At 44.3% G+C, this 25237-nt stretch overlaps 1 protein-coding gene across 1 annotated transcript in view; it reads left to right on the forward strand.

The window, feature by feature from the left end:
- Positions 1-25237, forward strand: part of STX18 (syntaxin 18) — a 105582-nt gene that overhangs the window by 58605 nt on the left and 21740 nt on the right. Inside the window, exons 3-7 of the mRNA XM_083156412.1 lie at positions 13279-13391; positions 18058-18135; positions 18229-18295; positions 24344-24462; positions 25089-25174. Of these exons, the coding sequence (XP_083012538.1) occupies positions 13279-13391; positions 18058-18135; positions 18229-18295; positions 24344-24462; positions 25089-25174 (463 nt within the window). The remainder of the gene's footprint in view (positions 1-13278; positions 13392-18057; positions 18136-18228; positions 18296-24343; positions 24463-25088; positions 25175-25237) is intronic.

Raw genomic sequence — 25237 nt, forward strand, 5'->3', positions numbered from 1 at the left:
TTAATATGATAAAGTACCCACAATGCTGGATGTACTCTACATGGCAAATAGTATGTGGATACCCGAGTATCCTAAGTAATGGCTGTGAGTGTCTCATGCCAAAGTTATGTGGATGAATATGAAGTTATTTCCCTCTTTGCTGCTAGAACAGCCTCCACCCTGGGAAGGGTTCCATTAGATTTTGGAACATGTGCACCCATTCAGCCAGAGGATTAGAGAGGCTCTGCTCAGGCCAATCAAGTTTTTCCACTCTAAACTCAGAAACCATTTCTTATGATGTACCGCGCCTTTTTGTTTCCTGCTGCAAAGGTTGCAGCAATCTTCTAAATGCCATTGTATGCTGTAGTTTTACACTTCATCTTGGCTAGAGCTAAAGGGCTCAGGCCATGGAAACACCACTCTTCTATTATTCCTCCTCTACGGAACATGACTGTTGGCTGCTTTCCTTTGGAATGGGTTTTCCTGGCATCTGCCAAACCCAGATTCAGCTGTCAGACTGCCAAATGGTGAGGTGTGATTCATCACTCAAGAGAACTTGCTTCCTCTGCTCCAGAACCCTGTGGTGTTGTGCTTTACGCCACTCCTGGTGACATTTAGCATTGGCCATGACGATCTGAGGCTGGAGTATGCATAATGTTCCCTTCAAACATCTCTTGGCCCATTCTCGGCCTGCTCAACTGATATTCGGCAGGTGGGATTCAATGTCCCGGCTGCCAAGCGTCAAAAATGGGGCGTGGCCGTGAGAAACGGCTGTGGAACGTCTAGATACAGCTGTGATCTTGTGAAATCCACAGCTGTTCTCAGCAAAACGGGCCTGACTGCTTTTAAAGACGGGTCTGTTCTGCTGAGTCTGTTCATTGTTCTGTTCAATGCTGTCGGGAAAGACACCCGCCGCAATTTCCACCGCCGGTGGATTGAATACCGCCCTAAAACGTTTTGTGACAGATGACCCTATTTTATCAAGGTGATAAAGCTGACAGGGGTCAGCGAAACGCGTAGGTGCCCAGTGGATTCTCACCTATTACCTGCCTGCTAAACTTTCTGGACCAGAGTTCGTACTGCCAGGAAGAACGTACCACCACCATTCGGGATTTACAAATTTCAACCGCATCCATCGTTGAGGTCTTACCTTCCGTGGGTAACATCTGCCCTAATTCAAAGAAGGACTTCATCCAAAAAACCTCCAGCGGCCATTCCCATCATTGTGGTTCACACATGGACTTCTCTACACGGGACTCTGAATCGTCCAGTGCAGGTTATATGATATACCAAAAATCCACTCTTATCAAGTTTTGCATTTTAGACTATTTTTTATGATATATTTTCATATCCGGATAAATTGTGTTTTATGTGTCATTAAATTTGTTATAATTTTTTATTAATTGATTCACATGCTAATGAATGTCTTTAAAATAAAAATTGTCAGGCAGAAATGTGTTGCTCTCATTGTCCCCATTATTGTATTTTTTTTTTATTCATTTTATTATGGCTTTTTAAATAGTGCCAATACAATATCAAAATCTAAAGGTGCAGGCAATAGAAATTGGATCCCACAACAGTGTTCACTTCTGTTTACGCAATATAGAAAATATAGACCGAATCTTATTATGGAATGTCGATTTTTGTTTATTTTTTTCTAATGTAGGAGGGAGGAAAAAAAAAGTAAAATAAATACAAAAACTAATAGAAGTGAAATGCAAATTGCAAACACACCATAGGAGCTCACAAACTCCCAATATTACATTGAAACCTAATAAAACAGCGGCCAGTAGACCAGAGCTGGGGGAGGTCTGTTAAGATTTCAAACATTGGGAGCGTTTGTACGCAGTAAGGGCAGTATTCAATGAGAAAAATGACGAAGTGCAGCGAATCCTGTTTAGGATTCGCTGCACATTCGCCACTGCCCGCCGCGTTCCGGAGCCTCGCCGGCTCCAGTATTCAACAAGTCAGGGGCTCGCTGCCCCAGACCGGCGAATTTTAACTCCTGCGGCGGATGCCGCAGGGAGCCTGAGGACAGCGGCAGGCAGGGAGATGGAAGTCTCCCTGCCTGCCCCAGAAGTTTGTGGGGGGGGGAGGTGGGCTCCCCGGGTGCCAGGCAGCACAGGCTGCCCCCCGGGAGAGCCAGCAGGGAAGCAGATATTCACTGCACCCGATCGTGCATATGGTAATGATCGGGTGCAGTGAATATATGAATATCTAATGAGCGGCTCGGCTCCGGCCTCCTGCTGGCTGCTCGTGTAAAAAAAAAAATATATATATTTTTTTAATTAAATATATATTCATGTGCTTACAGCACATGAATAAAAATAGCATGCCCCCTCCTCAGAATAAAATTCCTGATTTTTTGACACCAAATGTAAAAAACAAAAACACTTTATTTTAAAAGTTCACATTCCACTTCACCATAAAAAGATAGCGATTGCTACTCGGTGAATCATGGGGAAAAAAACCTTGAAATGTATTCGCCATCTGGTCATTGAATAGGGTGATTCACCGTTTTAGTCAAAAATTTGCTGTACAGCACGAAAATAGCACAAAATCGCCAGAAAACATGGCGAATTAGGCTCATTGAATACGGCCCTAAGAGTTTGGGAAAGACTACGCACTCAGATCTTTCATTAGAAAACAGCGTTAACTGTAATCAGTTCTTCATGGACAATAGAGTCTGGCGCATTTTGTGGCGATCCTCATTATTTTAATGGCCGCACTTGCCATTTTCACCTCGCCTCAGGCGATAGGTGAGGAGGCAAATGGCGAGTGAACCTCCGCCTCAGGGGTAGTGTTGAATACACTGACAGCAAGTTATCGGCACTTCTCGCCGTCAGAGCAATGAATTCAACTCACTATAACTGCCATAGACCAGTGATACCTCCATATCCAATTACCCAACACCGAAGCAACCAATAAAGGGACTAGACCAGTGGTTCCCAAACTGTGTGCCGTGGCTCCCTGGGGTGCCTCGAGACACTTGCAGGGGTGCCTCGGGTTGGTCGTCCAGGACCAATTCAAATTATTTAGGATCAATTATTTCTGGACAATACCAATGCTGGTGGCTGCCAATCATAAAATGTGTACAATCAGAACCAAATCCTGCCCTTTACCACATAACTGACCCTAAGAAGCACATATAAACACAAACTACTTTATATGATATATATTTTTGGGGGCCTAGGGGTGCCTTGGAAAAATTCTGGTACTCTAGGGTGCCGTGACTAGAAAAAGATTGGGAACCCCTGGACTAGACAAAGGATGCCCTCAGAATAAAAATTAAGAGGAGGACAAAAAAACATTAGCCAAAAGAGCTGACGAGATGGATGTAAAGTCTGAATTAAATAAATTGAGGAGGGAAACGAGTTTCCAGAAGTCTTAAGGCCACATACACTAACAGTAGTGGATTTTACCTATGGGCTGCGGGGCTGCAGCCCCCACCAGGTAAAATCCACCACTGTCTCTGCCTAAAGTGAAGCCAGATGCAGTCTGTGAGATTTCTCTGGCTTCAATGTGACTGGCAGTGAGTTCCTATTGGATTTCCATTCTGTCAGTCACTCAAGGCAGTCCCATTGGGAGGTGTTCCCTCCCTCCGGGATACCTCTCTGTGCGCAAATGCGTGGCAGCCCCCAAAACATTTATCTTTTCTTAGTTTACATTTTAAATCCAAACCACTGTATACTGCTCGACATGTGGCCGCATAACCCGTATAATACTATAATAAAGGTTAATCAAAGTGAAGCATTTGAGAGTCTCCTGCAAAGTAGGAATTAAGTAAATTACATATCCAGCAGTACTGTACCTAGTCACGCATATGCAGGCCTGTAGGAAAGTATTATGTTAGTATGCATTGTGCAGTGTATTTGTTTTTTCCTTTTTGGGAACCACATAGCTACAAGTAAAAAAAACAAAACAATAATGTGTCTCAAACTCCGATCTTTATACTGCTGTAATTAAATGTCTACCTTGTTATTATAGATGAGACGTTTCGTCATATGAGAAACCCTTATTAAGCGTGTTATTGTAAACTGATGTCTCCTATTGTGCTCGAAATAAGAACATTCTGTAAACCGGTCTACTACTGTGATGTACTGTTACAATGTTTTATGGCGTACCTGGTGAAACTGCTGTTTTCTCCCTCCGTGAACATTTATGAACATACTGTTTACATACATAGCACATTAGATTTCTGTTTTCCTGGTTAGTGAAGACTTAAAGTTCTTGCCTGTTGGTACATATGCTGTCTGGGGCTTGCCAAAATGTTCCTAGGGTTTCCTGCCACTTGTTGTAGATGTTTTTGATCAGTAGGCTCCCACTTTATATGGGACTGTGTAGCGCTACGCCCCCTTTGTAATTTAGGGAAAATGTATTAGGCCAGGTAAAGCGTTGATATAGTGGAAGGTGCGAACGCACCAGCCAATCAGCTGTGTTTAAAAAATGACATGAGTTTATTGGCTGATGTGTTATCACCGTTTTATCACTGTACCAGACTTAATACATCTGCCCCTTTAGTAGTAAAGTAGTGATGTAGGAAGATGTAAGGTCAGAAAGTTAGTTCAGAACCTGTATTATGGCTTCTTAACCCTTTGAGTGCCGACATCTGTGAGATGCAAAATACCAGCTAAAAATACCAGCGTCTATTTCTTATATAAATTTAAATAAAAAAATTTGTGTATAAAAAAGAACGGCGCCAAACGTAGGGAAATCGCATCACATGGGCCATTTTAGTGCCGTGCAATCCGATTTTTTTCATGTAATTTATTCACTGCTCTGTATGCCCCAGGGGATTGCATCGCACCTACCGCAAAATCGCATGCGATTGCATGCGATTTTTATAGGGTGTGCGATGCCATTACATTAGCTATACAATAATATGATTGTATGTCATACGAAGAGGTTTTACGTACCCCCCCACTATCCACGCCACCCCAAAGCGTGGTGAGCGCAGCGGAACGCGTCCTCCGACTTTTTCATCCACGTCGGTGTGGATTTGATTATATATAGTGTGGCGAGCCCCGCGAGGGGACGCGGATTACTTTACATGTATTCCGCGTCCCCTCGCGGGGCTCGCAGCGCTCACCGCCCTTCCGGCTTGCCACACTATATAAAATCAACTCCACGCCGACGTGGATAGTGGGGGTATGAAAAAGTTGGAGGACGCGTTCCGCCACCGCTTGCAACGCTTCGGGGTGGCGTGGATAGTGGGGGGGTGCATAAAACCTCTTTGTATGACATACAATCATATTGTATAGCTAATGTAGTGGCATTGTACAACCTATAAAATTGCATGCGATTTTGCAGGAGGTGCTATGCAATGCGATGCGATCCCCTGGGGCACACAGAGCAGTGAATAAATTACATTAAAAAAATCGCATCGCACGGCACTAAAATGGCTCATGCGATGCGATTTCCCTACTTGGAATAGCCCACTAAGCAAATAGCTTAGTGGGTGCCATTTTAGGAAACAAGTACCAACATTTTTTTATATTTCCAATAAATGGTAACCATTACAGGTCATTATGATGAATAAAAATGTTTGTTTGCCAATTTTCACACCTATTTTGACAAACTCACTTGGCATTCCAAGAGTTAAGAAGATCACTGGCCCGGTGTCATCTTATACAAAATCACTTCTGAAACATTTACATAGTGCAGCCAAAGTTGTAACATGGTGATTCCAGGTCACTAGAGGTTTATGCCCCTAATTTAAGCCCTCCCTACTACCCCACCCAATGGGATCGTATTAGCATCCTGGCACCCTCTATCCCGATCGTAAGTATGCCGGGGAGGGTTACGATTAGACTGCGTTGTGGGGAGAGTCTGGTTTAGGCACTAGAGCAGGCATGTCCAAACTATGGCCGTCCAGCTGTTGTTAAATGACACATCCCAGCATGCCTTGCCAGTTTTGCCATTAGGGAATGCTAAAACTATGGCGAGGCATGCTGGGATATGTAGTTTCACAGCAGATGGAGGGCCATAAATTGGACATGCCTGCACTAGAGGGAGGATTAAGATTAGACTGGGTGGGCGAAGTTTGAGGTATGGGTAGTTCTAGGCTACTGTTTCCTTCTTTTCTCAAGAATGTTGAGGGTATGCGTTAATTCACTCGGTGGTATTACTTTTTCAAACTTCTTTATTCTAATTTTTTCTTTATTTTTTTTTCTTTGCTATGATCATTAATTGCTTTGTCCAGTGATATTGGTGCCTATTGTGTATTTTATTTTACTCTTTATAAATGTATTATTGTATACTCTACTGATATTGATGATACTATGTTTTAAGAGGGCTTTTTGCAGCCCGTGTCAACGATTTTGGTGATTTTCACAAATAAATAAATAAATAAAAGTCTCCAGCACTTTCTCACAATGTCCACTGGAGGGTGCTGTGGTACAATAAAATGTAATTTCTATGCGAAAACTGGCTTTTGCGCCTCTAGCAATATATTTAGAGTATTTGTATATTATGAAACACTGAAGGATCTCGCCGAGCAACATGATCTCTTCTCCCAATCACAGCTATAGAATCTCTCACAACTTATTATACCACTTTTATGGATAAAGTATGCACTAACTTACGGCACTTATGATGCACCTATTAACTAAAATAAGTATAAAGGGAGACCATGGGAGCAATTTTCTTAAATTATGCGGTACTCTTTACTTAGAAGGGCGCCCATCATGGCCATCTCGGGCATTGAATGCACTAAAAAATCGGGTGCGATGCGACCGACGCGATGCCCGCGATTTCCCATAGGGAACAATGTTAAATGTCTCAATTGACCCGATTTTCCTGTTCAATGCCTCAATTGACCCGATTTTTCCATAGGAAACAATGTTAAATGGGCCACAGAGGCCAAATAGGCACCCTGAAGTGTATAATGGCCACCCGAATTGTTAACGCCACCCCACGATCAACGTCAACCCGAAGCGTGGCGAGCGCAGCGAGCCCGCGTCCTACGACCTTTTCATACCCCCACTATCCACGTCGGCGTGGAGTTGAGAATAGAAAGTGTGGCGAGCGCAGCGTGGCGAGCCCCGCGAGGGGACGCGGATACCTTCACAGCTGTCCGCGTCCCCTCGCGGGCTTCACAGCTGTCCGCGTCCCCTCGCGGGCTTCACAGCTGTCCGCGTCCCCTCGCGGGCTTCACAGCTGTCCGCGTCCCCTCGCGGGCTTCACAGCTGTCCGCGTCCCCTCGCGGGCTTCACAGGTATCCGCGTCCCCTCGCGGGCTTCACAGCTGTCCGCGTCCCCTCGCGGGGCTCGCTGCGCTCGCTGCGCTCGCCACGCTTCGGGCTCGGTGGCTCGCTGCGCTCGCCACACTTTCTATTCTCAACTCCACGCCGACGTGGATAGTGGGGGTATGAAAAGGTCGTAGGACGCGTACCGCTGCGCTCGCCACGCTTCGGGTTGATCGTGGGGTGGCGTTAACAATTCGGGTGGCCATTATACACTTCAGGGTGCCTATTTGGCCTCTGTGGCCCATTTAACATTGTTTCCTATGGAAAAATCGGGTCAATTGAGGCATTGAACAGGAAAATTGGGTCAATTGAGACATTTAACATTGTTCCCTATGGGAAATCGCGGGCATCTCGTCGGTCGCTTCGCACCCGATTTTTTAGTGCATTCAATGTCCGAGATGGCCGAGATTTTTTACTAACGATGCCCACGATCAAAATCGTGGGCGCCGTTCTAAGTAAAGAGTACCAATTATGCATCTTCGTGGGCAAATAGGAGCAGATTAATGCCCCTTTCAGACCGCACTTTTTACTCGTTATTTTGCCATTTTTTTTTACTGTTTCAAAACGGTAATTTGTGCAGAGTGAATTTACCAGTTCTATTGAACTGGTATTTCTAAACTGTAATAAAGCAGGGTCCTACCCATTTCAGACCCGTTTTTTTTTTTTTTTTTTTTCATCCACTGTTTTCTTTGGGTAAAAACGGGTTCATTGTTGTGAAGGAACAAAAACTGCATTGAAATACAGTTTAAAGACATGCAGTGTGAAAGGGGTTTTAGCTGGCAGACCCGCTTTTAAAAACTTAAAATACCTGGTCAAAGCCAGTTTTGCGGTCTGAAAGCAGCGACTTTATTCTACAGACGTGTCCTACTGTGTTGTTGCTGTGGCGCTTCATAGCGTTATGCATGGCAGCATTCATTCCCTCTGGTCCCAATTTAAGTGTGATTAGCAGGTGTGTGCACATGCCCACAGACGTGCATGCCAACACCGGCAGATACCCCTGTGCATGCCCTCCCCTCATGTCCAAGTTTGTGTCTGATTGCAAGGACTGTGTCTGATTGCAACCTCACTATCTAAACCAGGCATGTCCAAACTGTGGCCCTCCAGCTGTTGTGAAACTACACATCCCAGCATGCTTTGCCACAGTTTTAGCATTCCCTAATAGCAAAACCGTGGCAAGGCATGCTGGGACTTGTAGTTTCACAACAGCTGGGGGCCATAGTTTGGAAAATCCTTCTTTGTCTGTAGTTAGACGCTTTGTGAAGTCTTGCAGCGTCCGAGTGACCTCTCATCTGCCGCTGCTACCAGGGACATCGACGTTTCCACTAGAACTCATTTCCGTCTGTGTGTTCTCATTCTTCATGTTCCTGTTTCCGTCACTGTGTGCTGCCATAAACCCTTCTTACATCACATTCAATTTTCCAGCTGACTGATACAGCTGCTTCAGGAGCGGTCGCGTCCGGTGAAAATAAGGCTCCCGCTATCTGCGAGTAAATGATATTCCGGATCAATGTTCTGTATCTGTGAATCAATTGAGCTGGATTTCATCTTTTGGCAGCCATTCAGATCTATTGTCTCATTGAGCGGGTGTTATACCCTCCTTTTATAGGGATGTTTTTCATAGTGATAACCTGGATGCTGCTGCTTATATAGCTATGAAGAGGCTTGCGGTTCTCGTAGTCATGTGTTAGTGCTGTATAATTCCCTGCCCGGAATGTTAGACAAAGTATTATAACCCCAGGTAGCACATGAAGTCTGTATCGGAGAACATTATGTTCTAAACTGCCATTATTCAGCTTTTGGCTCCAGTAAATGGGGAATGTGTGTGGTATATTAGGTCGACATGCGGTTTTCATGGAACTTTTGTTGTCAGTGTTGACCGTGACCCCTCCCATGGCTTTTTCGCTCACCATGCTTCAGCCAAGGTGCTCCACTGCCGCTTTGCTTGTAAACTTTTCCAATCCCACTTGTAGTGGATGTGGATGGTAACGGGAGGATTTTTTTTTTTGTTTTGTTTTGGCCATGTTGACCTATTGACTTTTAATCTAGGCTTAATCGATCCTTGATCTGGATCCTATGTGGGCATAGGTGTTGCTCTAGGTGGCAAACTCTTAAGGCCCTCATACACTATGCAATTTGCGATTTCAGCGAGTTCAGGCCGAGAAACTGCCCCAAATTGTTAAATTCCATCCGTAGGTGTGAGCCTACTGGCATGTAGAATGGGTGGCTGCTGAGCCAATCAGCGTCCGCCCATTCTTTTGAATGTTGTTTTTGTTTTATTCTCCTGCCCCCGCCGTCGCTGCAGCTCCCAGAGACTTTTTACATGCGATAAATTGCATGTTAAAAATGGCACATCAAGTGCAAAATCGCATTTGAGCCTCCTGGGTGGCTCACGGGAGGATGTGATTCTCCCCTCAGAGAAGTCACATATTTTATGGGGGGTCTCCTGGAGTTTGTTACAATGAGTGCACCATTAACATTTCACTACTACTTCTTTTATACTTAAATCCTGGGTCGGACCTGGCTTCTGACTCCATTTATATTGCACTGCGTCCTGGGTTATTTCCAGTGGTGACTTCAGAGCTGGGGCTTACTTCAAAATTCAAATAAAGGAGACACACCAACTGCCAGTGAGTCAGTTTGGAATGGCAGTTGCTGTTCCTCCCCTGTTTGGCTGCCACTGGTTAGGTCTGTCAACTGTTGTTTTTACATTGAACCTGGATCAACCCTGCAAAACCCTATAGATGTGGGTCAAGCTGTCTGCGCTCTGTCATCATAACTTGTTACTATGTGCTGTCTCTGCGGGAATGACCTAATCAGCCAGTGCCTCAAACCCAACCATTTTTTGTCAGTTACCAGTTTCAACTAGTCTGATGCAAATAGCTCCAAAGTCTGTTTCCCCTGCCCCATTACCTTGGTTCTATGTATATTGAACCTTGCTTGCTTCCTCATACCCCTTTCACATCGCACTTTTAAAACGGTATATTGCCGTTTTTTTCCCTTTTTAAAACGTTTAAGGCTGCAGTGTGAATGCACCACAGCCGATTTACCGTTTTAAGTTAACTGGCATTTCGAACCGTGTAAAAAGCAGAGTCCTACACGGTTCCTTGCCGTTTTTTGTGCAATGTGAATGTGTACAATGTGTCTGAAACGGTATTTCAGGCAAACAACACAAGCACAAGCACTGATATCCTGTGTGAGAACACTCACTCACTCGGCACTTACTTCCTAGTGATGAACTGACTCCTGGAGGGGGAGCAGATCGGCTGCACATAGTAGTTCTCCAGCTTTACTCCCTGCGCAGCTAATCTATCCAGTGTCGGGGTCCTGATCTCAGATCCGTGGTACCCAATGTCACGGTATCCCTGATCTTCAGCCAGTATGAATATAATGTGAGGCTGGTGCCCCACTCCCCGGACTTCATCCACATCTTCCATCAGATCTCCATACAAGGACTGCTGGTGTCCCAGACGCGGCTCACCTTTGTCCCAGCACAGGTATCCGTAGGTCACATAATGACAGGCAATGGTCACACTCTGCCTTGAAATGTGTTCAGAATGAAACGTTTCAACTGCAATGTGAATGACACTTAACCTGCATTTAAAACAGTAATCTGGCCACTATTAAGGCTCTGACCCGTTTTAATTACCGTTTTAAAATACCGGTTTTTAAAACGGGTCTGCGATGTGAAAGTGGTATTAGTTGCAGTGCCAGATCACTGGACCAAGATTATCAATTCTACTGAGGCTTCACACTGGTCGACCGGACAATAATAGAGTATATTAATCAGTGTAAATAGGGTATAACATTGGCGTCTGACATCCTAGCTCAGCAGTGACAGTCACCTGTTCTAAAAACCTGAAATAATTTGAAAGCGCAAAACCTTAATTTGGCCATGTTGGAATTTTAGCCAAATATAGGCTCAACAGTCTCCTAAATGAGGTTTTCAGTACAAATTCAGAAGTGGGTTGTGGTCCCGTCCCCCTTTCCTATACTTTCAGTGGACAGTTGGAGACCCAGGAACCCAGTACAATGCCCTTTTTGGCCGGTACAGGCATAAGAAAAACTTTACCGGACCGGCCAAAAATGGTACAGTATGCTTACCTAATCATGAAAGGACCCCAATTGTGCGGAAAGAGGCTTCCTACTCACATAGGGCAACATACTACTCTCTGATCAGGCTGCCAGGGGGCGAGCATTGGCAGCATTCCCACGCCGTTTAGCAGCAATTTGCCCTCCACACACTTTTTTGAATTAACCCCAAAGACGGTGAAGATCTTAATAATACTCAATGGTGCACTTGTATATCCCATAGATCATATATTGTGTATATCCTACATCTTGCACTGATATTATAGAGGATATACTAATTATTTACAGATCTGTCCTGGACCTCCACTCACTAAATCATTACATGTAAAAGGCTGCGTGTTTATGGCTGCAGCGGAGACTCTTTAATTTTAACGTCTGTAATGTCCCTTTCAGACCGCACTTAAAAACCGGTATTTTGCCGATTTTTAACCGTTTTAAAATGGTAATCTGTGCGGTCTGAAAGGTGCAGAACCACTTTACCATTTTACAAAAGCTGTTTTTGTAAAACTGTTCAAATGGAGGGTCCTACCCGTTTCAGACATGGTATTTTGACCCGGTATTTTGGCCTCCTGCTGCTTATAAGAAAAGTGACTTTAGGAAAATTGCAGCCCCCATACGAAAGACAGTTTTTTTTTACACAGGTTTTCCTATGGGGCAGCCATTTTCCGAAAGTCACTTTTTTTTTTTTTTTTTTATAAGCGCATCCGTCCATACTGCCGGGATCAGCAATTAAGGAGGTACCGGCTGCACAGGGGTGGTTTCTTAAACACATTGGGGGGGTGTTAGCCCGTGGGGGGGGTGATGTTAACCTGCGCGCGGGGGGGGTGGGGGTCCTGACGACTGCACTGGCTTTGACCCAGTATTTGGAAAGCTTACAAAAACAGGTCTGCCAGTGTCCAAAAACGGCACTTAAACGGTAATATACCGTTTAAGAGATGTGGTGTGAAAGGGGTTTTACCTGGCAGACCCGTTTTTGGAAATGTTTTCAAATACAGGGTCAAAGCCAGTTATGCGGTCTGAAAGCAGCATAAAATGACCCCCTTGGCTGCAATGCTATACTGTATGTAGACGCTGCTATGGAGGTCTGCTGAGAGGTAATAGATGAAATTACAGTTAATAAAGATGGAACATTTGACATGTGTTGGGGTAAATTGTCACGTGAGCTCCGCTCCATCTGATTAGCATTGAATAAAGCCAACCGTGAGAGTCAGATGGCTCAAATGGTTGGTGTTGCGATAGAACTTCAAAACCAGTCTCTGTAGCTTCCAGTGATTGGCTGGTTTGCCTGACCTGCTCCTTTCTGTATTCCAGGAGTTGTTCATGTTGGGGTAATAGAAAGGTAATGTGCTTAATGTAACAGAAGCCGCAATGATGTGTCCTGGTGCAGCGGGTACATTCTTTGCTTGTTCAACCGCTCTTGATGTCTTAACTCTTTCAGATTCAAAGTCCTAGTCTTGCTCAACAGCCCTAGCGCTAGTAGCAGATCGAATGGTGTGCCACTTTAAAATAAGAACATTAACATCGTTCAACATTCAATGTAGACCATTTTTGAATTATAAAAAAAAAAAAAAGACAATTAATATAAACATTTAAACCAGACCAATGAAGGAAATTACCACCAGACCTTTTGAATTGCAAAAAAAAAAAATCTGGACTTCAAAGGATTAATGGGGAGCAGTGGTCCCTTTTTGAATTACAGTCTCCTCTATTATATAGCTCAGGCATTGCAGCAACCCTGGGTGTAACTTGCACTGGCTTGGTTTTATTTTGCATTTATACAACCCACAAATCTTTGTATCCCGCCAAATTAACAACCTTTACTAAAGGTAAATATTGTCTTCACTATACGGCGATCACCTGAGAGATCACTACAGTACAAAGATAAACTGTATTCCTCTATGTTTGTCCTTTTCTATAAAGAATATACTGTGCTTTGTTTGATTTGTGGCCTTTTCTCTTTTCAGTCAATTGTCAAAATACTCCCGTATGACGGATACAGAGCGGGATCAAATTGATCAGGATGCACAGACCTTCATGAGGGCATGCGCTGAGGCTATCCAGCAGCTCAGGACAGAAGGTGAGAGCAGAGCGGGATTATAAAGGTTCTGTGTGGTGGTACTGCTGACAGCTGGGATAGAAGACGCAGCTGAGAGGGAGATGCCAGTGCGGACTGAGAGAGGTCGTCTGTGAGTAGGCTTCAGGCCACCATGCAGGCGACCGCAGCGCAGTAGACTCCCTGCATCCGTTATAGCTACTCCGTTGGGGAGATATATCAAGCCAGGTACCAACAATCCGCTTCTGTCATGTTGCAGGCCGTGTTTGAAAAAAAAAATTGACAGGAGCTGATTGGTACTTTATCTCTCTCCACGCTTTAATAAGTGCCCCTTCCCTTCCAAAGCCTTGGGAGCACTGTGATACGGAATGTTTTTTTTTACCATTGCTTTGATTGCAACAATAATTTAGTATACAAAAATAGTAATTTGTCCAGAAGAGGGCAGCACACGCAGTCTTCTGCTTTTTCCCCTCTCCCTTTCTGCAGTCGGCGTCTCCACAGACCTTATTATGAATTTCAGAAAGACTCTGGGAGCTGACACTCTGACCTTTATTTGCAAATGAATGCAGGCTGGGATGAGACCTTTACATACACTACATGGCCAAATGTATGTGGACGCCACTTGTGATAAGCGTGTTTGGCCAAAGCTTTTTCAGGAGAGTGGAGGCTGCCAAAGCGGTAAAGAGGGACCGGCTCCATCCATTGTTTTATAATGTGATGTTTAACGAGCATTTATCGGTGTCCTGTTTGGCTGTAAAGGCACAATACATCATTGTTAGGGGACCAGACCACTCCGGTTCCTGAGGTTCTTATACATTATACAGTAAGTCAATGATTGGTTCATTACAGTGATTACAACACACTCTATCCCTGGTAGCTGCCACCACGTAGTGTAAGAGGCCCCTTCTACCCTTCTTACAGAACTAGTAAGCCGGCTCAAAGCAAAAGCTTCGAAAGCTGGTCAGCTACCTTCTATTTGTGCATGTGTGAGAAAGATGTAGTTTCACTCCCTGCCAGCAGATGGCAGTGTTTCAGAGATTCACGGACACTAGACATATATATATAGATGATTGTGTAACGTTCATATCTCAGCCTTTCAAAAAGGCTAACGCTGCTTACACCCCATACGATCTATCGTACAGATCATAACGATATATATCGTACACTTATTATTGTGTTTCCCCAATCTGTTATTCATCAGATTGTTCTACTGGCTGTGCTGCAATGTGATGATTATACAGCTGATGCTGGGTTACATACAGCATATATTGATACCTTGCAGCTTCGTATTACATTGCATTGCCAGGTTTCACCATCAGATGATGTGTACACAGATTCAGGTAGGCAAACGGGCTACAAGAGGGACATACACACATTACATTGCAGTTCAATAACATACAGTACGCTGGCAGCATATAGACCAGCGAGATGTTATTGGAGTCGGTACTATAGGTTCATCACTATATACTGTAGTCTTACCTGTCTATTTAATCTAGACTGAACGGGAGCGCGCATCGGCATCGACTGCAGCTGAAAACTGTTTGATTTGAATTTGACTCTATAGACAAAATGTAACTGAATGTGACCGTGAATCGCACCGTGTGTACAGGGCACACTGCTCGTCCCATTTTATTTGCTTTGCGTCCTTGTTTTCTTAAGAGGGTTAAGACATTAGATACTGAAGCAGATTGTTGCCTTTATTTTCTCTGCATTTGTTGTCTTATATCAGGGACAATATTACACTGAGCAGTGCAGGGGCTTCTGGACACACAGCCATGTAAAACCGCTTTGCTCTGGATGGTTTTCCGTAACGCTAAGTAAAGTTGCGCATTTGTCCATGCCTGAAATGCACCATTATCCAGTCCTCTCGTCTGTGTTCAGCTAACGCTGCTGCGTGGTAATGAGTGATTGTGCATCGATAAGTCCCAGCGTCGTCCTCATTCACATGCTTTTATCGTCTATTTCAGTCTTGCCGATGCATTTGAATAGAATTGTGGCATATGTTAGCGCAACATTGTATTATGAAAAGGAAGCTGAAAAGGTATAATGTTTTCCCACCGCAGTTTGTGTGCCAGGCCTGTGCGCAGCATATTAATGCCCCCTCCTTTTATTGGAATGGAAATAATTTGAATATTTTGTTATCTTGTCAAATTGATGGATGTTCCGTGGTTTCCTTGCATTCAGTCCTGAAGAATTTAGAATAATGATAATGTGTTTTTTCTAGAGACTTAGTGTTAGGAAGGTAATGTTGCATTGTGTTAGGCTGTTGTGTGACAGAGAAAGCTTTACCGGTTGTGGAATAGGGGATTGATGGCGAGGAAGTCAATCGAACAGGAAAATGTTTATATCCGTAAATGTAACTGAGGAATCCGGAATCAGAAAATCTATATGTAATTCCAGCAGATCTATGGGGTGTGCTAACACGGGAGAAGAAGTCAACAGAATACTAAAGACCACAAGCAATGGGTGGTATTTAGTCCCAGATGCTATTTCCGTTGGCGGAAATAGAGGCCGTCGTCTATTCAATGCTAACGTTTCCAACAGCATTGAATGCAGTTTCCGACAAACCAGATCCGGCTTAATTTTTCGACAATGCAAGGCTATTTTCGACAATACTCTGACTTTCTGACACTCGACTGTGGGTATTTTGACCATACCAACAGTTGAGTTGCAGTCGAAAGAAGCGAAAACAGCCTGGGATTCCAACTGCCGGAACATTCCGACAGTCGAATTCCCGGGCTAAATACCCCACCAATATCTTTATGTGGAGAACTTAGAAGGCTAACAAGCAAACAACAAACAAAAATCAAATTACAAGGTAACGTACAGGGTGTGGTGATAAAATACAGCATAAATAGGGGTATAGCTGGTAGAACTAAAATCAGCATCAGTTCTGAAGTAGGTGTCGAAATGGTCGAGGAGACTGAAGTTGAAGTAGAGGAAGGGAAGAACAGGGCAGGAGCGCTGGTGAGGTAATGAGGTAGGGTGAGTAGGTGAGGAAGGAGGGCCCTACTCATAAGAGTTAACAGACTAAAAGGAGGTGGGTGGATGAACGAAAAACAATAGGATAAGTAGGAACGGATGGAGGGGTAGGGTAGGCAGGATAGGAGGAGTGAAAGAGGTTAGGAGGAGGAGGGATAGGCTAGTCGGAAGAAGTGGGTTTTGAGGAAGCGCTTGAAGGAGGTAAGGGAATCAGAAAGCCTGATGGGTGTTGGGAGGTTGTTCCAGTGCAGGGGGGCAGCTTGAGAGAAGTCTTGGACACAGGAGTGGGAGGAGGTGATTAGGTGAGAGGTCGGTCGGCGGCGGAGCAAAGAGGATGGGAGGGAGTGTGGATAGAGATCAGCTGAGGAGGAGAGAGCCTTGTAGGTGGTGGTGAGGAGTTTAAAGAGAACTCTGAAAGGAAAGTTACATTTTATTCTTATAGGTGCACCACATAAAGATCTTGCTTGTTGCCTTTAGTATTCGGTTCAGGGGGCTGTTTCTCTAAAGCAGGGCGGCTGATCAGGGCTGTGACTGAGGAGGTGATGTATGACGCCGTGGAGAAGTGAGCTAGTACACAAATTGCCTATGTAGTAACATTTATCATGTCCGTTCTATAAAAATTCCAAGTAACGGCTGATTGGTTGCCATGGGCCACCTCTACACTGCCTCAATCGTCCACTCTTTATTGCTTCATACATGTCCCCCTGAAAGATTGTTGTACTTACTAGGGGGTCATTCCCCATCCGATCACAACACCCCCAAAAAGAAAATAACTAAATGTCCACCATCCATCTCCGATTATTAAAGATTTCTTACAGATCTTTATAGAAACATAACTTTTTATTTTCATTTTTTACCAGTTATTTATATAGCGCACACATATTCCGCAGCGCTTTACAGAGAATATTTGACCATTCACATCAGTCCCTGCCCCGGTGGAGCTTACAATCTATATTCCCTACCACATGCACACACACATTCCAGGGTTAATTTTGTTCGGAGCCAAATAACCTACCAGTATATTTTTGGATTGTGGGAGGAAACGGGAGCACCTGGAGGAAACCCACGCAAGTACGGGGAGAATATACAAACCCCACACAGTGAGGGCCATGGTGGGAACCGAACCCATGACCTCAGTGATGTGAGGCAGTAAAGCTAACCATTACACCGTCCATGCTGCCCAACGTTTCAACTATTCAAGCGCAGTGGCTACACTTTTTTTATTTTATTTTTTCTCCTTTCCTAAATAGCTTATTAAGTTTGTTTTTTGAGTGTGCGTAGACCCCCAGATATCACACAGGGAATCCAAACCCAATAATCTGAGGCAACAATGCTAACCACTATGCTACGGTACCGCATCAGTATTTATTTTTATTTTCTTATTCAAGAAAATGAAAGGTAAACTACCCCAGTCACACAACTCACGGTATAAGCATCTTATATATTCCTGCCAGAGCACTAGGAGACAGAGACCTCATTAAGACCCTTCTTGACTTTATATTTACAGTGCCCTAGTGACTTCACAGGCTGTGTGCTCTTTATTATTGATAGCCTATTGATTTCTTCCCGCTGCGAGCAGGTGATAGGTGAGCTGCAAATGATAAATATTCCATTATGCGTTTGATGTTGTGTGTGATCAGTAGAGGGAGACCCCTAGAATAGTCCAATTTAGTAAATACTATTTATTTATTTTTATCTTTTGGCACAGCGTGTAAGGAGAACATTTCCTCTCAAGTCAAAGAACACAGACTCACCGTCTTGGATTTCATTGAAGAATATTTAAAAAGTAGGTTTCAATAATATCTGCTTTGCAGTCATTTCACCAATCGTTATTAGCTGCTAATCTGACCGCGTGACTCTGTTTCCTATTTCCGCGCAGGAGTGTGCAAGCTCTACTCCGAGCAGCGCGCCATTAGGGTGAAACGCGTCGTGGACAAGAAAAGATTGTGAGTATGGAACATGAAGCCATTTATAGTTGGACTGTGGGGGTTATTCTGATTCACATACTGAATACAGGCATGCCACATCATTTTAATCAGCAGAAGCTACTTGTGCATCCTATTCATTCTGTTGCAAGTAAGACGTGATCCAATGGAGAAAGTTCCAAAAAAATGCCCTCCACTACAGTCACACAGATTTTTGTATCGCGTGGAGGATAGATGTATGTGGACACATCTGTAGTAAGCCTCGGAGAGAGAAAGTGGCTGGAGATAAATGACCAACCAACTGGCTCCTAACTTCCATTTTACAAACAGAATGTCAGATGGCAGCTAGGAGCTGACTGGCTGGTACTTTATCTCCATCTACTTTAACTCGCTCCAAATCTTCGTAGAGAGACTTCCGTTTGATATGGATAAGCACCGGGTCACGCATATGCGCACCCCCCCCCCCCAGTTAATTATGTACAATGACCCACAGCATACCTCTAAACATGCCTCAACTGGACCAATCATCTCCACACACCTACAGTATAAAACATACATGCTACATAGACTTTAATATTTGGGAGAGTACCGAACAAAACCTGGCATTCCTTCCCAGTATGCTTCAGAGATCTGGGCAGACCGTTTCCTTTTCTCACTACCAATGCTTCGCTTACACTCCCACCACTCACACTGCTACTAAAAACCTGTCCAGAGACTAATGTTCACCAACTCATCCATTGACCACCTCTTTCAATAAGGTTCTCTAGACCAGGCATGTCCAACGTTGGCCCTCCAGATGTTGTGAAACTACACATCCCAGTATGCTTTGCCACAGTTTTGCTATTAGAGAATGCTAAAACTATTGCAAAGCATGCTGGGATGTGTAGTTTCAAAACATCTGGAGGGCCAACGTTGGACATGCCTGCTCTAGACACTGATCCACCACAGTCTCCTCTGTATAGTTACCTAACTGCCAAGCTGTCCACATCCCACAGGTTCTCAAACTCAGTTCTCAAAACCTTGGAGATGCAACCTGCTAATGAGACCATTCAATTAGTCGCTCTTCAGCTAAATCCCTAGCTCTTTTCCGCATGACATGCAGGTAGGAAGAACAATTAGCGATGTTGAGCCCACTGTAATAGGTGAGTGAGGTCACACTGGTACAATATGGGATGTGCAGAGTTAGATTTGGATGGGGTGTGTTCAAACTGAAATCTAAAGGCAGCCATTATTTACCCTACACAGAAACAAAATAACTCGACCAAATCTAACTCTCTGCACATGTTACATCTGCCCCACCTGCAGTGCAGCATGGTTTTGCCCATGGTGAGAACAAATTTGTCCTGCGATCAGGTCTGAATTAGGCCCAATGAAACATTGCTGATAATTGAGTCGGCCTGTATAATGACACGTTGCTGATATCTGGAATACATTTACAGTAATTGCTGTTCGCACACCCGTACTAGCAGTAAACACGGCCTCTGTGTAACTGAATGCTTGCTGGTGCATTGGGGTTTTTAAAAGGAAATCTGAAACATGAAAAGATCTTTTACACAAGGACCATATTCCGGATAAAACACGAGCACTGAAATGTGTTTTCTGCCATTTCCCATACGGTATTAATGGAGACTTAATGTGATAATAACAAACGCTTTTATCATGTTAATAGATTTTCTTTGTGCCAGTGCATCAAAGGCATTTTGTTCCTATTCAATTTAAAACGATTATGATCCATAATTGAGATAATAACAATAAAAAAAATAGGCTGTGTTGGTGCTTTAATGGGAGACGCAGTTATTTCCGTTGCTAAATAAATGTGTTATTTGCAGTGAATGTAAATCTTTCATTACGAGGCATGGCTAAGCTAGGCTTCTGTTTTTGTTTGTTTTGGTGACCCAGTTGGTCCTGCAGGCGTGGTTAAGTGCAGCCGACAGCGTATCCCACATATCTCCACATGCGCTATGTTTTTGTCCAAACCAGCCAACCTTCGGGTAATCCCAGAGGGTCTGTGGCTTTTGCACATGTCCAGTGTTGGAAAACAGGAATTAAATTAAGCATTTTGTCCATATACAGATATACAGGTTGAGCATTCCTTATCTAAAATGCTCGGGACCAGAAGCATTTTGGATAACGGATTATTCCGTATTTCTGAATATTTTTATGATTCAATGCGGTATCTTGAGGACGGCACCCATGTGTGAACACAAATGTATTTATGTTGTATAAACACATGAAATACACACATATATTTTATTTGTGCATGAAACAAGGTTACAAAACCTGTAGCAAAGTTTGTGTATCTCAGGCTCTGACTTTTAATGCTAAACAAGCATTTTCTTGCACATATTTAGTGCCAGTTACACATCATGTTCCTTAGTAGTGCCAGGTACATATCATGTTCCCCAGTAGTGCCAGGTACATATTATGTTCCCCAGTAGTGCCAGGTACATATCATGTTCCCATATCATGTTCCCCAGTAGTGCCAGTTACATATCATGTTCCCCAGTAGTGCCAGTTACATATCATGTTCCCCAGTAGTGCCAGTTACATATCATGTTCCCCAGTAGTGCCAGTTGCATATCATGTTCCCCAGTAGTGCCAGTTACATATCATGTTCCCCAGTAGTGCCAGTTACATATCATGTTCCCCAGTAGTGCCAGTTACATATCATGTCCCCAGTAGTGGCAGTTACATATCATGTTCCCCAGTAGTGCCAGTTACATATCATGTTCCCCAGTAGTGCCAGTTACATATCATGTTCCCCAGTAGTGCCAGTTACATATCATGTCCCCAGCAGTGCCAGTTACATATCATGTTCCCCAGCAGTGCCAGTTACATATCATGTTCCCCAGCAGTGCCAGTTACATATCATGTTCCCCAGCAGTGCCAGTTACATATCATGTTCCCCAGTAGTGCCAGTTACATATCATGTTCCCCAGTAGTGCCAGTTACATATCATGTTCCCCAGTAGTGCCAGTTACATATCATGTTCCCCAGTAGTGCCAGTTACATATCATGTTCCCCAGCAGTGCCAGTTGCATATCATGTTCCCCAGCAGTGCCAGTTGCATATCATGTTCCCCAGCAGTGCCAGTTGCATATCATGTTCCCCAGCAGTGCCAGTTGCATATCCTGTTCCCCAGCAGTGCCAGTTGCATATCCTGTTCCCCAGCAGTGCCAGTTGCATATCCTGTTCCCCAGCAGTGCCAGTTGCATATCCTGTTCCCCAGCAGTGCCAGTTGCATATCATGTTCCCCAGCAGTGCCAGTTGCATATCATGTTCCCCAGCAGTGCCAGTTGCATATCATGTTCCCCAGCAGTGCCAGTTGCATATCATGTTCCCCAGCAGTGCCAGTTGCATATCATGTTCCCCAGCAGTGCCAGTTGCATATCATGTTCCCCAGCAGTGCCAGTTGCATATCATGTTCCCCAGCAGTGCCAGTTGCATATCATGTTCCCCAGCAGTGCCAGTTGCATATCATGTTCCCCAGCAGTGCCAGTTGCATAGCCTGTCCCCAGCAGGGCCGGTAACAGGTGGTGTCCCCAGCAGTACTTTTAGCAGGAAAAAAAAGAAAATCATCATTCTGGAAATTAAATAATTCGGATAACCGGTATCTGCATAAGGGATACTTAACCTGTTATATAATAATATAGAACAGTTCATAAATAAATTAACGGTTATATTTTGTTGGAACCTGTGACTTCTGGAATTCTTCTGTTTTCTTAATGATTTAGCCATAATGGACTCCTTGCTTCATTGTAGTAAGATAAAACAGATACATCCACCCTGTAATAAACTGTGAAGGTTATTGACCAGTTACCATGCAGCGTTGTCACACAGGTCAAGCGCAAGACCTATTACTACCTTATATGCATCAGACATCCTCTGTCATCTTTGGTGCAATACAATGTGACTTGGACTCACAAGGAGACTGAGCTGATTATTCGGATAGGACACTTTTATATCTGTGTGTGAGGCTGAGTCTCTGAAATGCTACAAGTCTTCAAATAAAAGTTTGGCTCTGTATTCAGACTCGGTCACACACAATATACAGGTGTCATAGATCTCATTACTCAGCACTGTCTCCTCATGCGTTCCAGTCATGACTGTATTTGGCTAAAAAAGATGCCCGATGTTGTCAGAGCTGAACAGAACCTGGTGGAAGGCTGTAGAGAGGATAACTGGAGTGTGCAGGTATGTGGTGTGTCTCATGTGCATTGTTGGACACCACTATATCGGGAGACTAGCAATTGGGCGTTATCTGCCAACGTTTTAAACATTTTGGCCTATAGTTTTCATTATTGCAAAGTATTACACTGCCGCCACCTGGCTACTTCTTCATGCCACCAGGCAAGCAACATTTTATTTATTTAGTCACAGTTTCTTATATAGCGCATACATATTCCACAGCGAGTATAGTTGAACATTCACATCAGTCCCTGCCCCAGTGGAGTTTACAATCTATATTCCCGGTACTTGTTTCCTAGCACGGCCACACCGATTAAGATCGGGGTGGTCGTGCTGAAAAAAATCGGTCGGTCGCATCGCATGCGATTTGGTCGCATGCGATGCGACCGACCGATCCGACCGATTTTTGACCCGATTTTTTCATTAAATCCAATGTAAATTGGGTCCCTGGGACCCAATTTTACATTGGATTTAATGAAAAAAATTCCAAACCCCCCCAAATTGAAGCATGTACACAGCGCCCCACGATAGACGGCAACCCGAAGCGTGGCGAGCGCAGCGAGCCCGCGAGGGGCGGCGGTACGCGTCCTCCGACCTTTTCATGCCCTACTATCCACTAGGGCGTGGAGTGAGAATAGAATAGTGTGGCGAGCGCAGCGAGCCACCGAGCCCGAAGCGTGGCGAGCGCAGCGAGCCCCGCGAGGGGACGCGGATACCTTCACAGGTAATCGCGTCCCTTCGCGGGCTTCACAGTTGTCGGCGTCGCCACGGACACCTGTGAAGCCCGCGAAGGGACGCGTTTACCTGTGAAGGTATCCGCGTCCCCTCGCGGGGCTCGCTGCGCTCGCCACGCTTCGGGCTCGGTGGCTCGCTGCGCTCGCCACACTATTCTATTCTCACTCCACGCCCTAGTGGATAGTAGGGCATGAAAAGGTCGGAGGACGCGTACCGCCGCCCCTCGCGGGCTCGCTGCGCTCGCCACGCTTCGGGTTGACGTCTATCGTGGGGCGACGACGGGGACATTTTTAATGTGAAATGGGTCATATTGACCCATTTCACATTTTTTAACATTTTTACACCATTTCAATGTTAAAAATTTTTTTAACATTGAATCCTATGTAAAAATCGGGTGCATCGCGTCGCATCGCGTCGGGACCAATGTTAATGGTCCCGACCGACGCGATGCCCCCGATATTTTACAGTTCCCGACAAGATTTCAATGTTAAAATTTTTTTTAACATTGAAGTCAATGCAAATATCGGGGGCATCGCGTCGGTCGCGTCGGGACCAATGTTAATGGTCCCGACCGACGCGATGCCCCCGATTTTTGTTTCCTAGCCGGCAAAATGGACCTGATTTCAAAGGAAATCGGGTCCATCGGGCTAATCGTGTCCCTTAATTAAGGGACACGATTAGTTACGATTGTGGCCGTGCTAGGAAACAAGTACCATATTCCCTACCACATGTACACGCACACACAGACATTCTAGGGTTAATTTTTGTAGGGAGCCAGTTAGCCTACCAGTATATTTTTGAATTGTGGGAGGAAACTGGAGTACCCGGAGGAAACCCACGCAAGTACGGGGAGAATATACAAACTCCCCACAGTTACTGCCATGGTGGGAATAGAACCCACGACCTCAGTGCTGTGAGGCAGTAATGCTAACCATTACACCATCCGTACATTTTACAGGGAGATCACTTAAGAAGTTATTCAGTTAGTTGTAATTGCCCTCAAGACACTTCTGAATGGGCATTTTCATGTATAGTATAATGAAGGTCTCGATGAGGTGTGATACAGTTATGATGACTAGTAGGAGAGACTTAATAGACATCCAGCATACACGTGTACTATTGTAAATGTGCCTCTTGTACGTGTAGATCTAGACTGGAACCAGAACAAGTTCACAAGACAAAGACGTGGCACACTGCAGAGACCATCACCCTGGGCAGTCAGGAGGGGAATGTGGAAGGGAAGTCTGCTGGGGAAGAAAACAAGGGTAAGGCTCTTGGTTTATGTTAGAATCCTGTTATTCCAGTAATCCTAATCCCAATGTTGTGTGACATTATCCTGGTTTGGACTTTTGTTTTTCTTTTTAACGCTAAATAAAACAAACCGTAGTGCGATATATTAAACATTCCTTTGTGTATGAAAAGTTTTTAAGTAATTCTAAAGTTACCCTATACATTGCCATTAAGATAACTCTGGAGTGATTTTGTGTAACTAGAACGAGGGTGCGGTACACGGGAATACTGTAGCTGCTGATACTCCGTGTAGGACTCCTGCCTGAAATTACATGCTGACATTTGAGAAACAAGGTTTCTGCCATTTGACCGCTAAATTATTCTATAACAAAGTAGCAATCGGCACAGATGTACTTTCCACACAGCAGTCCTTTAAGTATCCAATATTATCATTGTGAAATACTATAAGCAACAGATACTTTAATTTGGCAACATTGTTTAAACTAACCTAGTGGATTTTGCTTCATTAAATGCTGATGTTGACAAGATACTACATAGCCCCCCTAATATGACATCATTTGTATTGAAAGTAGTCTGTTTATGAGCTTTATAGAATATGTAACGGGTATACTTACTACCTTTTGTCTTCCTCCTTGGATAGACCGGACAGTGTCTGATACACAGGACCCACCTAGTCTTTGGGATGAAGGCCGAGGGGAGGAATTGTCTCCAGAGGAGATCCAGATGGTAATTATTTTTGGTCATGTGACTGTGAATCTGTTATATCTGTTATAATCATGTGACTTTACT

This window comes from Crinia signifera, chromosome 1 (assembly GCF_055691185.1).
Source record: "Crinia signifera chromosome 1, ASM5569118v1, whole genome shotgun sequence".
Classification (NCBI taxonomy): domain Eukaryota; kingdom Metazoa; phylum Chordata; class Amphibia; order Anura; family Myobatrachidae; genus Crinia; species Crinia signifera.